Below are 16,913 nucleotides of genomic sequence, written 5' to 3' on the forward strand. Positions count from 1 at the left end.
GCACAGGCTGTTGAGGCAGGAGAGGTGAGCTGGGGTCACCTTTGTACCTCAAATTAACCATTAGGAAAACCTTGCTAATCCTCCTCTATGCTCCTTATCTTTGGAAAATCTTGGAAATCAAAGAAGGAAGTCCCCTGCTCCTCCCTTCCCCCACAAGTGATTCTAAGTGAGAAAGGTGACCACCCAAGCAGAGGAGTGGCTACTGTACTCCCTGCAGAGAATCAGAACCATTGATTATTTCCTGGCTTCTTTCAGACATGTTCATTCATTCAATAAACACATTGGAAATAATGGAGATCTGATTAAGCTGCCCCAGGCAGGGATGACATACAATTATCTGACTCCATTACTGATGAGAGCAAAGGAAGCATGTAGGGAAAAGACACATGATTTTAAAGGATGTTAACAGAAACGATATTAATTATGAGATGGGGAAAGGCAGAATTGGACTGCAGCCTTGAGGCACTTGCTTTTGGAAAAATGATTCTACAGAAGCAAAATGAGGCAAAAGGATGCTGTTTTCCTTTCATTGGACCCCACAAGCACAATATGCAAACATCATAGCTATATGCCAGGCAGTGTCAGATAGGTACATTTTCCATGTATAGATTAATTTCACTTCCTTAAATGTGGTATCATTCTTGTCTCCCTCACAGATAAAGAATAGAAGTTTGAGAAACCAAAATTCATGTTTCCCGCCATTTTAAGAAATAGGGTAGAAGATTAAGAGGTTTCATTTGTGCCAGCCTGCAACACTTCATTTTCAATTCAAGAAAAACAGGGAAAGGCTGGGTGTGTCCCTCAAAGTAAATAGTGCTTATCTCAGAGTGGTAGGACTAGAGGGAAATCTAATTTTCTTCTTCATGTTTTTCTGCATTTCTCCAATGAACTTGCATGGTTTTTATAATCAGAAAAAAAAATCATTACATTTTGGAAAAATAACGGTTAAGCACAGGAGAGGGCTGCTACAGAACCCAGATTGACTGACGTGCCTGAACTGAATGCAGCATTTGACAACGGGGCTGGAGGAAGGGAGAGAGCAGAGGGACCCAGGCCCAGAGAGAACTGGGGATGGTAGTGGTGGTGTAAGAGGAAACAGTACTGGACATGGAGTCAGGCAACTTGGGCTCAAAACTTAGCTGTGCAACTGCCTGTATGACTCTGAGCTTGTGAACAATGGTCTCTGATGCTCCTCTTCCAAAGCTCCCAAACATGGATCCTAATAAATATGCCACTTCTTTACCTTACCTTACATTACATTATGGTTTCAGAATATCACCTATATGAAAGCACTTATAAACCCAAAGCTTATGTATAAATGTTAAGGATTATTAGGGCTTTGGGTGTGAAAGAGATGGGACACTAGTAAAAAAGGCAAGAACAGGAGAGGAGATTGCAATTCACTGAGTACCCACCCCAGGACAGGCAGGCCCAGGACAGGAATGGGGTGATGAAATCAGAGCTGGGCTGGAAAAGGCAGAGGTGAGGGCCAGGATCAGACACTTGTTCCCACGCATTTCTCACCTGTTTTACAATAGCCCTCTCAAGGGAACATCAGGTGCAGAAAAGTTGAGCAACTTTACCAAGGTCATACCTTCGGTAAGCGGCAGACCAGGACGAGACTTCAGTTCTGATTGCAAAGCCCATGCTCCTTCTCCTCTACCTCCCCCAGCCCTTTTCTCTGGCAGTCAGAGAACCACATCCCTAAGCTGTGCAAATGACTCCAGCAGCTCTTGCCAGGGTACACAGAACTGCCAAAGATCTCAGAGCAGGCGGCTGCCGCCCTGCCCGGCCTTGGCCCCGGCCCCGCCCCTCCTCGCACCTGGTCTCCAGGGGGATGTTGCTGTTGAGCAGCCAGTTGTCCTGGGCGTGGGCGGGCTCCTGGGCGCCGCCGGCGGGGGGCTCTCCGGGAAGCGAGTGGTCCGTGGGGGCCGGGCTGGGGTTGCTCCTCGGAGTGAAGTTGCCTCGGTTCAGGGAGTTAATGGAGGCCGCGTGGAGCTGCTGGTTGGGGGTGTGGGCATGCGAGAGTGGCGGCGGCGGCGTCCGGAGCCGCGGGTGGTTCTGCAGACCGCCGGGGTGATCTAGAACACAAACACACGGGTCAGGGTGGGCGGCGGGCTGCGGTACTGCCCCGTCGGGCCGGAAATGCAGCCCGAGAGATTTGCGCAAGGGCTCCAGGGAAGGGAATTATAAACGTTCATCAGGCACTGAAAAATTCTACACATCAATTCATTCAATAGTTATTCAACAGGTATTTATTAAGTACCTACTTTTCCAGGTGCTAGGGCTACATGGATGAACAAAACAGAAAAAAATTCCTGTCCTCATAGAGCTTAAATTCTAGCAGGGGATGGAGACAGTAAACAAGACAAAAAAGAGTAGCTGCAAATATGACCAACTTCAAACTGTTTCTTTTACACTTTTTAGAACAGTGGTCCCTGACCAGCCACTAGCAGCTTCAACATCAGGTGGGAATTTGTTAGCAATGAAAATTCTTTGGCCCTGCCAGAGACTTAATGAACCTTGGGGTGGGGCTCAGTAATCTAATTTCACAAGTCCCCAGGTGATTTTGATGACTGCTAAAATTTGAGAACCACTGGTTATATATAATGGTACACAGTAAATGAAGCAAACAATTATTAAGTAAGTAGAATATACAGTTTACTGGGATAGTGATAAACCTGAGGAGAAAACATAAAGGGACCTGTTGCTGTGTATGTGGGAGCAGTGGTGCAATCTGAGGCCGAGCAGCCAGCGATGGCCTCAGGGGAAAAGGTCTTTTAAGTAGAGGGAGGGAGCCATGCTGGTGCCTGGGGGGATTACAGACCACTGCTAACCTTTATTGAGCACTTAACTTTGTGCCAAGCCCTGTTCCAAGGTTATGTATGCTTAATTCAGCTAATCCTCACAACCCCTACAGAACAGGTACTGTTTTTATCCCATTGTTCAGATGAGGGAACTGAGATAAATATTTTATTTACTCCTTTCAACTACTCCGAAGCAAGAGGTATTATTTTCTCCATTTTATAGATGAAAATCTTAGAGCAGGTAAGTAAAGTGCCCAAGGTTACATGGCTAAGGGGATGTTCTTTACAAAGAAATGAAATAAAAAGTTTCCAGAGATGTCCCAAATGAGGCAAGTCCTGAAGGTAAATATTACCTACCTCCCCCTTAAGCTATGCTCACAGAAAACCTAATCTTTGGAAGCTGAGGATATTATGTAGTGAAGAGGTCAGGACATTGGACTGCAGTGTGAACTTTGCCACTTATTAACTGTATGACTATAGACAAGTTGATTAATTTCTTTGAACCTCAGTTTTCTCATCTATAAAATGGAGAAAATAGTTTACTAAGGGGATCACCAGAGTAGAGTGAAATCAAATGAGGCAATCAGTATGAAGGAAACATCTCTGAAGTTCACAAAGTACTTCACTTCATTTGGTCCTCATGAGAACACTGTGAGGTAGAGACCTTATTTTATAGAGGAAACAGACATGGTGAGAGCCAGGAATCAAATCAAGGCAGATGTGATTCCAGAGCTCTTTCCTGAGTCAGGAGAGAGGTTTCTGGAAACCATCAAACTTATCCAAGTGAGAGGCACTATCGGTATTAAGGCTAATTTTAGTGGAAGATGAATCATTCTCTGCTTTTCAGGTAACCCAATCTTTTATGCCAAAGAGTTATAAAGCAAATCTGGTGGTGGGGGGTGGGGGGGCAGGGTAGAGATGGAAAGGAAAAAGAACCTCCCCCACCACCACACACACACACACACAACGGATCTCTTCCTTATTACAAACTGCTGCCTTCAGGATAAAGCCCACATGGGCCTACAAAACAATTCAGAATCTGATCCACGCCTGTCTCTCCAGCCCCCTCTTTTGTCAGCTCCCCTCTGCACCCTGCAGCTCAGCCACACTTTCTTCCCAGAGGCCTGGAGATCTGCTGAGGTTGAAACCTCAATGCCAATGAGGACGAAGGCCACAGAACGTGAACGGTATCCTTGAAGTGTGCAACACTGTGGCTCTGGACCAGAGGAAGCTAGCAGGGATGCCCTTGATGGGAGGGGAAAGGACCCGAAGCCAACGGAACCCATTCAGGCAGAAGGTCCCACTCAGGGGCCTCTGCTCCACAGCCTTGGACCAGGGAGAAGGTGAGAATGTGGAGGGACGTTTGTTTTGTCCAACTGTCCTCAGGTAGCACTGTTATGGAGACAGATGGAACTCAGGAAAGAAGCCAGCAGCAGAAGCAGCCTCTTGTGCTGACTGAATGTCCTCCTAACTCTGTTGGCCTTTCAGCCCAGGGCACTGGAGCAGTGACAGGGACTGAACCACTACCGTCCAGTGGCTATCAGGAAGCCAGCAGGGGTGACCTGGGGCTTGCCTCTGTCCCCACACTAGGAGTCAACCTCCTCACGGCATTTTACTAAATTGATATTAATAGCTGCTGCCATGTATTTGAGCATCCTCTATGTGTACTTTCATTTCAGTCTTAACTTTTCTAATGCTCACAACAACCCCTGGAAGGAAGTATTATCAACCCCATTTTACATATGAGGCAACTGAGGCTTGCACAACTAGTAAGCAGTCCTTATAAAGACAGAGTCTGAATTCTGTCTGCCAAACCCTTGTCCTTTGCATAAAACACTCACACTGACTTGCTTTCTCAGTCCAGGGCCAAGGGCAGGAACAGGATAGGGCACTTACTTCCTCAGTGAAGAGAGCGTTTGAGGCCTGAGCCAGGACTGGCTAGCCTGCAAGTTGACAGACATCTGTGCTGTTGCCACAGGGAATAAGTGGGGATGCCAGACTGTGGCTTGATAATTGTTTAGAAGCACTGCCTAGAATCCAGAAATGATGAGATTTTAAGAATAAGACCACAGGTCACAGATCTAAAAACTAACTTCTTAAAGGAAATACTCCTGTAAGGGCAAGCAATGTCCTGGTCCAAATACTCTCTATTGTTTGAGTCCCATCTCAGTTGCCACCTCCTCCAAAAAACCTTCCTTGGTTTACCCTCCGCAAAGTTCTTTTTTCCTCCATTGAATGCCCACAGCAGGTAACTGGGACCTCTCACCTGACACTTTATCTTCTCCCCCAGAAAATGCATACTGATGTCCCCATCTTGCCTCCTCTAGGCACCAAACTCATTGGCCTTTTCCTATGGCCAGGAAGGAAGACAGAGGTGAGAGGTTATAAAGGGCCTTCTTTTCTCCCATACCCCACCTCCCCCCCAATATATAGTCTAAAGGGGAGAAACTCAGAACCAATTCATTCATTCAGCATTTAATGAGGGCCTGTGCCAGGTCCTGTAATGCGGAGCTGAGAATACAACAGTGAATGACAGGTATATGGCCTACGAGAAGTCTCATCCAGTGTCTGGCTCGGCAGCCTCCAACAACTTGTTCTACCTCTCTGATTCTTGGTCTGGCATTTGTGGAAGGGTACGCACACTCCTACTTCACCACTTTCTGGACTACGAAAAATGATGGCCTTTGCTCAAGTGCCAAGTACACAATGGACTCCTATTATGTCTTGAGGGGAAGGGCCTATGTGTCATTCATTTCCATATCTCTAGTGGCAGCACAGAGCCAGGCCTGGCACAGAGTAGGCCCTCAGGAAATGTTTACAGAATATGGGGGAGAGAACAGTAAATCAGGAAGTCAGGACTTCTTGAATGCACAATCGCTTTTCTCCTGCAACCTGGGAGTAAGAATTGGCATATATTTGCAAACCTGAGCTGTAAATTCCAGTATACACCCACTTCTCACAGTAGAGCTACCACCTGTATTTCTGAATGAAGCCCAAATGTGAGTCATTTTTTTCTGCTATTTGCATTTACCTCTGTCAATAAAGACCACTTGCTTCCTTGAGTTTTGCAAGCCTGGTTTTCCAGGAATATATAAATATAAATAAAAATATAAAGATATAAATATATATGTATATTGCTTCCTACAAGTTCTTGGATATATTTGCAGTTGCCAGATCCCTTTAAAACTCAGGCATTTAATTTTATATGGACAAAAATACTGAACACCAAAGCCTCCTGGGTGCAGCTCTCTGAGTTAAAATCATAGCAAGGTTCCTTTAGAGCACTGGGCAAGGGGTGGATAATAGAAAGAGACTGGGCTTTGGCATCATATAGCCATGGGTTCCAGTTTGGCTCTGTGGCTTACAAGCTGTGTGACCCTGATCAAACCACTTAACTTCTCTGAGCGCTGGTTTCCTTGTCACTGAATGGAAATAATCCTGCTTTATAGGGTTGTTATAAGAATTAAATGAGATCATATATGTGAGGTGATTAGCACAGTGCGAAATACAGTAATGCTAAATAAAATGGTAGCTGTTAATCCCACAATTACAATAGCTGTGTTAGAAGAATAAATTGCAAAGCACTAAATAGTCACCACAGTGATCACTCTACAGCATTTTCAACACTGGTTCTAAAGCAAAAAATCTGGGGAAAGAAAGTCCAGGAAAATATCTAACAGGAATGTGACACTTTTATTACAGCTGAATCCACTCAGGACAATGCACTGGTCCCCAGGAGCCCTGGTCTCGGGAGGGTACCTGTAGCTCAAAATGCAGATGAGGTTACAGTGGATGGATGCAGCCCTGATGCTCAGAACGAAACTAGACACATAGGGTCTCCAGGTGTTCAAAGGTGAGGGCCCATTTCTGCATTAGAGAAGCATCTCGAACAAACCAGGGGGACACCTCTCTGTCCTGAGTTCAAGGACCCTCTGGTGTTGCAGACACTTGAGTTATAAGATGAGACAGAACTCCATCCTTGATAAATAGCCACAGTTTGGTGGGATATTTGGTAAAGAAATGGACAAGGGCAGAGGCTGGGTGTCTCATAGATCTGGGTTCAAACTTGTCCTTACCTCTTAAAAGCTACATGGTATTGGGCAAGTCACTTGACTTCTCTGAGCCTCTACCTTCTCTCAATAAAATGAGTATATAATAATAATGGTAATAAAAGGAAGAGGAGGATGAAGGACTACCACAGAATGAATGCATGGAGATGAAGAGATGAAATAAATATGGTTCCTGACTTGCAGAGGGTCACTGTCTAATAATGGTAACAAGCACACAAACAGATACTACAAGATGGTGATTATGATGAATTTGTAGGAATTTACATTTATTGAGTGTTGACTATGTGATAGGCACTTTCTAAGTGCTTTACTTATTTAATTCTTACAACACTCCCATGAAGATTATACTATTACTCCTCATTTTGTAGATGAGGCAACTAAGGCACAGAAAGGATAAAAAATTTGCCAAAGATTAGAAAATCTTTAAGTGATGGAACCAAAAGGTGAACTCAGGCAGTCTGGCTCCAGAGCCTATCCTCTTAACCACTCTGCTTTATATATATATTGAGTGAATTAATACAGATAATGTGCTCATGTTGATGTGATCACACAGTGAGTACTTTTCAAATTATAGTTGCCCACTATAATTGTTTTTTTAGCATTATACTATAGCTCCTGGAGCTGCAGTGTGCCACCTTTGACTATTGGGTCAGGGACATTGTCACAAGAAGTGACATGTGACCTGTGTCTGAAGGGCATTCTAGGCAGAGGAAAATGCATGTGTGGGGGTTCAGAAGCTTGAGAGACCAAGGCCTGCTGGAGAAATGTTTTATAAGTATAGAATGATTGTGAAGGAGAAGTGGCAGGAGGTGAGGTGGGCAGTTGCCTGTAGGTCCCAAGCTAAAGAACTCGGGCTTTATCCTGAGGGTGACAGGGAGCCCCTGAAGAACTTGGAGCAGGAGTGCCATGATCACACTGGTGTTTGAGAAAGATTCCTGGTTGCCATGTGGAGGATGAACCAGGCAGGGACAGACTATGAGTGTGCCCCAAAATGACTGCAGGATGTCTGGCTGTTAGAAAGATTCCAGTGGAGTTAGTCATGATTCTTTTGTAAGAGCACATTCATGAGTAAAGGGTATAAATTATCAGAGTTCTGGCTCAGGCAAAAAACTCGAACATGTCAACAGCCCTGACATCTAAGGCCAGCACCAGCCCCAAGGAAAGGTGCCAGACTGAGTGCCCACATCCAACCCTGCAAAACAGCAGAGAGGCACCCAAAGGTCTCTTTGCTAGAGTTAACGACAACCCCAGCGTGCACTGCAGTCATTAATCGGGCCCTAAAGATTGTCAGATTTGAAAGATGATGGTATTTAATTATCATAAAATACAAAAACTCCAGCTGCCTGAGAATGCCAAGAGAAAGAGTTATTTGGCTTCCATTAAAATGCCATCGACTACCACTGACTCGGGACGGTGATGTAGCAGTGCTGAGAGCTTAGCTAATGAACCTTGGCCTGCACGACCAATTTAGAGAGGCCAGAAAGCTCTTTGTCACCACAGTCGGCAGCAAGAATCTGATGGCCTGACTTCCAGTCTCAGTTCTGCCTCTTTCAAGCTGTATAATCTCAGACAATTTATCTAACCCCTCTGAGATTTAGTTTCTTCAATCTGTCAAATGTATATGAAAGCATCTTGCAAACTGTAAAGTCCTGTACAAAAGTTAGAGATAACTATCACCATTATTATTGCCTAAACCTAGAATGAGTAAACAGTGAACTCTAAAAGGTAACCCCTGGTCGGAGGGTAGGGGTCAATTTTTTTGTGGTGTTTTCTCTACCTCTTTATTCTGTCCCTGAGCAAAATGTTTTCTGTTCACTTTCACTGATTTGCCATTCATTCTATACCATGGCCAATGCGAAGGGATTCTGAATGGTACTTGGCTTGAAACCCCAGATGAACTCACAGAGTAGGAAGGGCCTACAGAGGCTGTGAAGGATCCCATTGGTACCTTTACAGTTTTCTTGATCGGGAGTAAAAAAATATCACCCTGAGGTCACAATATGGTAGCACTACCTCCTCCCCTTGCCTTCAGCCCCAGGGGTGGTAATGGCCTTGAATGTTCTTAGTTTCTGGGTGCTTCAACATCCCTTATCAGTTCCTATAACCCGTTATAAATCATCCCTTCAGTTAAGTATTTTGAACCATCTGAGTTGGATCCTGTTTCCTGACAGGACTCTGGAGGATACACAAAGCAATAATGTTGGTGCTATAATCTAAGCAATTACTGCAATACCATCTAAGATTGGGGAGCATCTTACATGACCTAAAAGGGTCAGGGAAGGCTTCCCATGATGAGTGATATCTGATCTGAGCCATGAAGTATGACTAATTGCTCCCTAGAAGTGAAGAAACCTGCCAAGGCCCTCGAGGTGGTAGGAACAGCATACACTGGGTGTGGGGGGTGATCATCAGACCTCAGGGAAATGGGCATGGGCTGACTTGCCGAATGTACTCTGCAGAGTCAGCACTGAACCCCCTCTGCATCTGAGACACCTGCCCTCAGAGGGGATCTGACTCCCAGCTTGGGGAATTGCCCTAACCTAAAACTGAAGGCTGCAGCAGCCCTTGCTGGCTTTATGAAAACCTCATTGACTTGGAGTCTCTCCCAAGATCAAGCAGAGATAAGAGCTCTTAGAGGAAGTTTCTAAAGCCAAAAAGTACACAAGGCCACTTCCTAATACAGAGGAGTCCCCAAACCTGATAACCTGATTTTTTCCCTGGTTTTTAAACATGGTAAACTCTTACATCTGGGACTGATAAAATTGCATCACAATTATTCTGAAGAAAACCAGTGAGGTAACTAGGAGGTACCTCCTGCAAATGAAAGAGCACTGGATCTAGAATCAGAAATTCAGCTTGAATTATTGACTGCTACTTTCCAGCTTGACCTTGGGCAAGTTTCTTATCCTTTTTGTACCTCAGTTTCCTCAACTAATTCCTTCTTTACAAGGTTGTTGTGAGAATTAATTATAATAATTTGTGTAGAGTCCCTGATCATTGCCTGGAAGATACTGGGAGCTCAATAATGGCAGTGCCCTTCTGGTTCCTTGCACTTGAAGATTTTAATTACAAGCAGGCTGGCAAATCATTGCAGATGTGAATGGATTCAATATTTAGGGTTATATGTATTAACAGTCAACCAATAAATATCACTGAGCCTTCCAAGGGAGGGCAGGCCAGGTTACAAGAGTTTAAAAAGCTTCCCAGGTGACGCTGATACAGCTGACAGAGTGGTCTGGGAAGTTTCTAGGAAGAGTGAGGACTTAAACTGGGTACTGAAGTAAAGGCAGGATTGAGGTGTATAAAGGGGAGAGCGAGGGCATTCTAGGCAGGGGCTGGCGTGAGCACAGGCCCACAGGCTGAACTATAACAGGCCCCATAGGCAGCACAATGGTGTGGAGACCTGAGTTCCTGGAGCAAAGATTTAATGAAGGCCAGCAAAGGCAGAAGAGGCTGGAACCCTTCTTAAAGAGGGGAGACTGGGAGGCTGGAGCTAGAGAAGCAGGTTTAAATGTGCTCAGAGAGCTCCCACTGTCTTCTGACCTATTGAAGCCAAAGGCCAGAGTAGTCACAAGAGTGTGCCAGAATCCCCAGGCTTCATTAAAATATACATAGGGATCCTCATCCAGTAATAGATATTTTCCTGGCACAGAGTGTGTGCTGTCTTTGACTAGACAATTGAGGGAAGAGGAGAATCTCAGAGTCTGTCTGGGAGAGGTGTAATCAACATTGCTCTCTATTCCCTGGGCCATAGGAGGGGTTATTGTAACTTACAAACAAACCAAACCCAGAGCCTCAAGTTGTAGTGTATGAACAACTTCGCCTGGTCACCATTTGAACCCATAAGTGTAACTACCTTCTAATACTCACTCACTCACTCAAACTACATTTTGTGCTTGTCCCTATCGGCTGCCAATGTGCTGTGTGTCCTTGGGCAAGGCACTTAACCTATTGAGCCCGTTTCCCCATCTGACAAACAGGTGGAGGAGATGGTGGGAGTCCCCTCCAATTCTAAAATCTAAGACTGCATCATTCTTACAGATGGACCTGGGTTATTTGTTGATGAACATCTGCTTGCAAAAGATAATGTACAGCAAGTTATATATTGGATTGTAATTGGGCACAAAACAAGACAAAAAGATGGAATGGAAGAAAGAAACGTGGTTTCCAATCCTGCCTTCTTGCCTTCATTCCCTCTGCAAACATCACTCTCTATAGACCTTGTACTTCATACTGGAGACATAGAGATGAACTAGTCAAAATCCTGGCCTATAAAATTTGTACAGATTGGTTGGAAAAGGCCAGCTGCAGTCACAAAGGGATCTTTTCTGAATACTTGGCTATCTCTCAGTTTAAAGCTGTGTCTACCTCAGGGCAGAACTTGTCTTAGGAAAGCTTTCTGGTTGTCAAGTGAGTTTTCTTTCCATTTTTGTCTTTGTACCCTTTTCAAAAATGGTCCAACTTCAAAACAGTGACGTCAAGTCTCAAATCAATAAGGAACCATAGTTGATAGTTAAGAGAGGAGCATGTGTGGGAGTGGGATTCAGCTCAGAAGAAGTCAGTGGTGTGCTGGGAGTAGACACATGCATGGAAATGTAGGTGGATTGCATTCATAGAGGTAAAGCACTAAGAATCCGGGAGGGATTAGCTGCAGTGGGTCCAGAGTAGGGGCACCTGGATTGTGGATCATCCCAGTTCTACAGAGGTGTACCCTCCCCCAAGATCACTAGAGTTAGGGACGTTTTTCCCTGGCTTCCTTGGATGGTGAAGGGATTAGACACTGCTCCTAGATGGAAGAGGCAAAAAACTGATACTGTTAACCTGGAGAGGAGAAAGGTTAGGGGAGGAGTTAAAGAAGAATGTGTCTGGAAGTCCAGCTGAAACATGCCAAATGCCTTATGATTAGCTCTTCCAGTCTTGTCGCTTCTACTCACACAATTCATATGCTAGGAATTCAAACACCCAATTGCATTATGTGGTAAAGAGCCCTAGACTGAAGAACTATTCCCAGCTTTGCCACAAACTCACTCTGTGACTATGGGAAAGTCCCTTCCTCTCTCTGGGCCTCAATTTCTTTCTCTGAAAAATGAGGTTCCTTCATTTTATGGATGATCTCTAGAAGCTCCTTCCAGACTTTGACAGTCTGATTCCTTGTGGCCTCCCTTGTTCTTCCCCAGGAATTTCCTGGAAAGAATATAGGGAAAACACCACTGGTGCCTGTAAACAGCTTAAGGTTGGAAGAAAGAGCAAATCTGCTCCACAAGTCTTTAGGGGTAAGAATCAGGTCCAAGGCCAGGAAGTTATTTGCAGCAAGCAGCATTTCAATAGAAGGAAAGCCTTTCTTCCTGATAAACTCTATAATACTGAACGGGCCACCTCTCACGGTAGTGAGCTCCCTGTCAATGAAGCAGAGGCTAAACAGATATTCTCAACCTCTTTCCTGAGAATCAAGCCTCTACCATGCTGACTGAATATGTTCAGAGCTGAACTTAATGTCCTATTGCCAGAAACACCCACCTAATCAATCAAACCAGACCTCTGGGAAACACCTCCTTCTCTTTCAGGTTCAACAATTTAGCAATGACTGCTAAGTCTTCTAGATTTCACCTCCCAAATATCTGTGGGATTCTCACCACCCCCATCGTCAGTACCTTAGCTCAGGTCCTCATCAGTGGACACCTAGGCCAGGACCATAGCCACCCTGGGTGTCCCAGCCTGCCAGCTCTACCCCCTCCAATTCATTTGCCATCCATTAGTGGGAATGATCTCCTTAAAAGAAAACTGGATATCATAGTTATACTCTTGCCCTAAAGCCCTTCAGTGGCTCCCCACTACCCACAGGACAAGCCCCTTACCATCTAGCTCCAGCCCATCCCTCCAGGGCAGCACCCACACCTCTCTACTTCCCTCTTTAAAAAGGTGCCAGGGCTATCAGACTAGTTGTGTACCACTTGTGAAAATACTCCCTGCTTTGCACATGCTGCTTCACTCTTTTAACTGGTTAACTCAGATGAGAAGTTACCTCCTATGCTTGGAAGACTTCTCTGACCAGCACCACCTCTAGTTTGGGTTAGAGGGCCCTGCTTTGGATTCTTCGAGCCCCCAGGACTCACTCTGAGATAATACCATTTGTCAGTCTTTCATTTGTCTCTACCATTTGCCTGTCTCTTCCACCAGACTGTACATTCCAAGGTCTGAGGCCAGAAGCAGATGACCCCTCTCTCCAGGGTACATGACAGGCTTCTGTCTGTGGACTCTTTCACCCAGATACAGCTACTGATTCTCGAGGGGCATGGGGTGGTCTGGGCACTTTGAGTGCCTTGATTTTTCTCTCTAAACTTGTTCTCCAAACTGAAAAGGGAAAACAGCTGATAACAGAAATGGGCATAAATTCTTTATAACTTTTATCAACAGTTAAAGATGCTATGAAAAGGCAATCAAGACAATGAATCTCAAGGCTCCCGAAGGAGACAGCCTACTTTGTTGAAACTAATGCCAGAACTGAAGGTCAAGGCAGTTTATCAGGTCATTTTTCTCTTTCTCCTTCCTCCCCTCTCCTCATTGTATGGGCCCTGCAGGTGGCTAAATACCAGCACAAGGAGAGGTGAATCCTCATCCATCATGTTCCTTCCCTCCCAATATATCCATCATTAATTCTGAAGACACTGCTGTCTCTTGGAAGAGACACTGACATCTTTAGATGAAAGTGACAGGTTGGCGAAAAGGTTCCTAGAACCAGTAGCATGGTGACTGTCATCACTCCGGCTCAAGCTGTGTTGGGGTCAAATCCCACCTCTCATATTTAAATGTTGGCCATGGTACAAACCTTTCTGAGCCCCATTTTCATGCCATGGACATCATCCAAACAGCACAGTGGTCAGGGGTATGAGGGCTGAGTCAGATGGAACTGAATTTGAAATAAGGCTCCACCATTTACTATTTCTGTGGCTTTGGATGAGTTTTTAACCTCTGAAAGCCTTGATTTCTTCACCTGTAAAATGAGGATAATAGCATTATCTACTTCTTAGTGTTGTAGGGATTTAGTGAAACGGTGAATGTGGAGTCCTTAGCACAGTGACTGGCAAATAGAAAGGAATCAGTTGAGGTTAACTATCAATTCACTCTCATAGATCCTAGGACTTACATTTAATTACATTCCCCTTGGGTTGTAAGTTGTGTAAGGGTAGAGGTCATATCTGTCTCTTTTACTGAATACCTGGTCTTTTCTCTACCTTCAACTTTCTTCCCTTTACTTTAATTAAGCTCTGCCTAAATGTTTGTTGACGAAACTGAATTAAGCCCTTGTCCAGGGAGGCTGTTTATATCAATATTTATTGACACATGGCTATGAGCATAACCTTTATGTAGGTTTCCTCATTTTATATTCACAGCAATACTCTAAGGTTGTCTTAATTTCCCCATTTTGAAGATGAGGAAACTGAGCCTCAGAAACCTGCTCATGTCTTTGTTTATGAAAATGTTTCCATTTTCATGGGACATCTCAGCCCTTAGCATTTGGGGTAACTTTATTAAATGTCACACTGTGATTTAAAAACAAAATACACCAAAAAGCGAAACAAGACAAGAAAGCTGCTCATGGTCATACTGCTAGCAAATGGCAAAGCCAAGATTCCAAAACAGGTCTCTCTGATTGCTCTTTCTACTCTTGATGCCTCCTAGAGGCAGAAGAAGAAGAAAACTAATTCTGAAGAACTTAAGCTACAAGCATTGAGCAACTTATTAAATGCAAAAACCTCTCACGTATTTTTGTTATACCTACACCACAATCGTATCAATACTTAAAAGGATGATGTGTTTTGGGGAATCAAAAGAAGTTTTAATGTTTGATAACACTCCATCAGAACAGCCTGAGGAGGTAGGTGTTATTATCCTCCTTTTACAAATGAGGAAGCTGAGGCTCTGCAAGTCTCAGTGGCTTGCCTAGGGTGGTGGAGCCTATAAAGAGAGACTCCAAGGCAGGAATTCAGACTCCAAGCCCACTGCTCTTCCCAGCCTCCACAGAAGCTGCATGCAAACCCCTTCTACCTTGCCCTAAGAACACCCATCCAATCCTAGAAAGTCACCAGGCAGTCTGGTGACCCTGTGCTCAAGTGATCTTTACCTTCTTCCTCAGGCACTGAAAGTCCCCACCTAGAGAAAAGGCAGAAAGTGTCCAACTAATTATACAGATCAGAGAGATGCTTTTCATCATTTATGACATGAACACATGGGGCGGGGAGGTGATTCAAGCTCAGGAGATCTTGGACAGGTATTCCATCCATCAATGTCCATTAACCAAGTCATACCAGAAACAGATAAAGTGAATTCTGTCCTCTCAAAGTCCTCTGCAATGTGCCTGGCTTGATCTCCAGGCCACAGAAATATAATAACAGTACTAACAAGGCCCTCAAAGTATTGAAAGCTTACTGGACTACTAGGAAGTCTGCTTCACATCTTAAAGCATTTTCTCCATTTCATCTACCCAACACTCTTTTTGAGGCAGGTGTGAGAGGAACACAATGCTGTGTATTAAGAGTATGGGCTCCAGAGCCAACTGGCCTGGGTTTGAATCCTGGTTTTACCACTTCCTAGCTGTGTGGACTTCGAATATGGAGATAATGAGATAATACTCATAGGGTGCTTGAGATGCAATGAGTTAATTAATGTAAAGTACCAAGAACATGCCTGAGTACATAAGTACTCACTAAACGTTAGCTATTATTACCTCTCTTTTACGGATGAAAACACAGGCTCAGAGAGAATTTGTTCATGTTCCACAGCTACTAAGTGCCAGGATTGGAATCCAAGCCCGTCTTACTTCAACTCCCATGCTCTTCACAGCTATGGCCTACTTTCCACATGTCACCCTCCTGTTCGTTTCCCCTGGCATCTGGTAGGCCTTCCATACATGATACTATTATCATCATTTCTATTTGAGAATGCCTTTCTGAGTGCCACACCCCTAGTCAATGCTCTTCCAAGATTACTGACTCCCATCTCAGCCCCTGCACCCTCTCCTGCCATGAACCTACTAGAGGAGCTGCCTGAAGAGTAAGGCCCCACAGCAAGGGCACAGATGGCACTGACTTTATTTCAATGCAAAAAAAATGAGCCACCTGGGCTCATTCCCCAAGTTAATTCTCTTCTCTCAGCTGTGGAATATTTTATGTTTCCAATTTCAGAATCTACTTATGTTAAGAAAGAAAGAGAAATCCAATCAGCCCAACTCAGGTTTGCGAAACAAACAACGCAGCCGGCACAGGACCTTAATCAAACAGTTACGTTCATAACCACAGCGATCATTGCTCTGCCTAATTTATACAGCCTTGGGCCTCTTAAAGAAAATGTCTCTTGACAATACAGGATACAGGCAAAGGTACATTGACACTGCTGAAGGGGTATAGATCTCCAGGCCTGACATCTTGATGAATCTGAAGCAAAACTGGATTTGGAAGCATGTCCTCCCAGGAATTTCATCCACACCTGAATGTCACACTTCATTTTCTTCCTTTTTTTTTTTTTTTTTAATAAGGAAATTGAAGACATAAACATTTACCTGGCTGTTTCCCTTATTTTCTGGAAGAAATAAGGTAGAATGGTTAAGCTGCCTTAATGTCCTGGAAAGGACAAATGCTTCAGAGTCTGGTTGATGTGGAGTTGACTCCTGTCTCTACGCTTACCAGCTATGTGACCTAGACAAGTTACTTAACCTCTCTGGGCATCTACAAAATGGAGATAATTATACTTACTCACAGACTGAAGATTAAATGAAAAAACATTGAATTTCCTACTAGACTGTGAGCTTTGTATTCCCAATGCCTAGCATAGGATCTGCTTTATAGTAAGTCCATACAGGCTTGACTATACCTTCAAGCCTAATGCCTATTGTTTACTGAGTGATTACTAGTTGCCAGGGACTGTGCCAAGTTCTTATTTTATCCTCAGAACAACCCTGTAAAGCATGTATTATTATCCTCTTTCCAGGTTTATGATAAATGAGGCCCTGAGAAGTCAGGAGACTTGTCTAAAATAATAT

General features: G+C 44.3%; 1 protein-coding gene across 1 annotated transcript in view; it reads right to left on the bottom strand.

The window, feature by feature from the left end:
- TENM4 (teneurin transmembrane protein 4) overlaps nucleotides 1-16,913 on the bottom strand; it is a 771,745-nt gene that overhangs the window by 250,672 nt on the left and 504,160 nt on the right. Inside the window, exon 7 of the mRNA XM_037840847.1 lies at nucleotides 1,823-2,081. Within this exon, the coding sequence (XP_037696775.1) occupies nucleotides 1,823-2,081 (259 nt within the window). The remainder of the gene's footprint in view (nucleotides 1-1,822; nucleotides 2,082-16,913) is intronic.

This window comes from Choloepus didactylus, chromosome 6 (assembly GCF_015220235.1).
Source record: "Choloepus didactylus isolate mChoDid1 chromosome 6, mChoDid1.pri, whole genome shotgun sequence".
Classification (NCBI taxonomy): domain Eukaryota; kingdom Metazoa; phylum Chordata; class Mammalia; order Pilosa; family Megalonychidae; genus Choloepus; species Choloepus didactylus.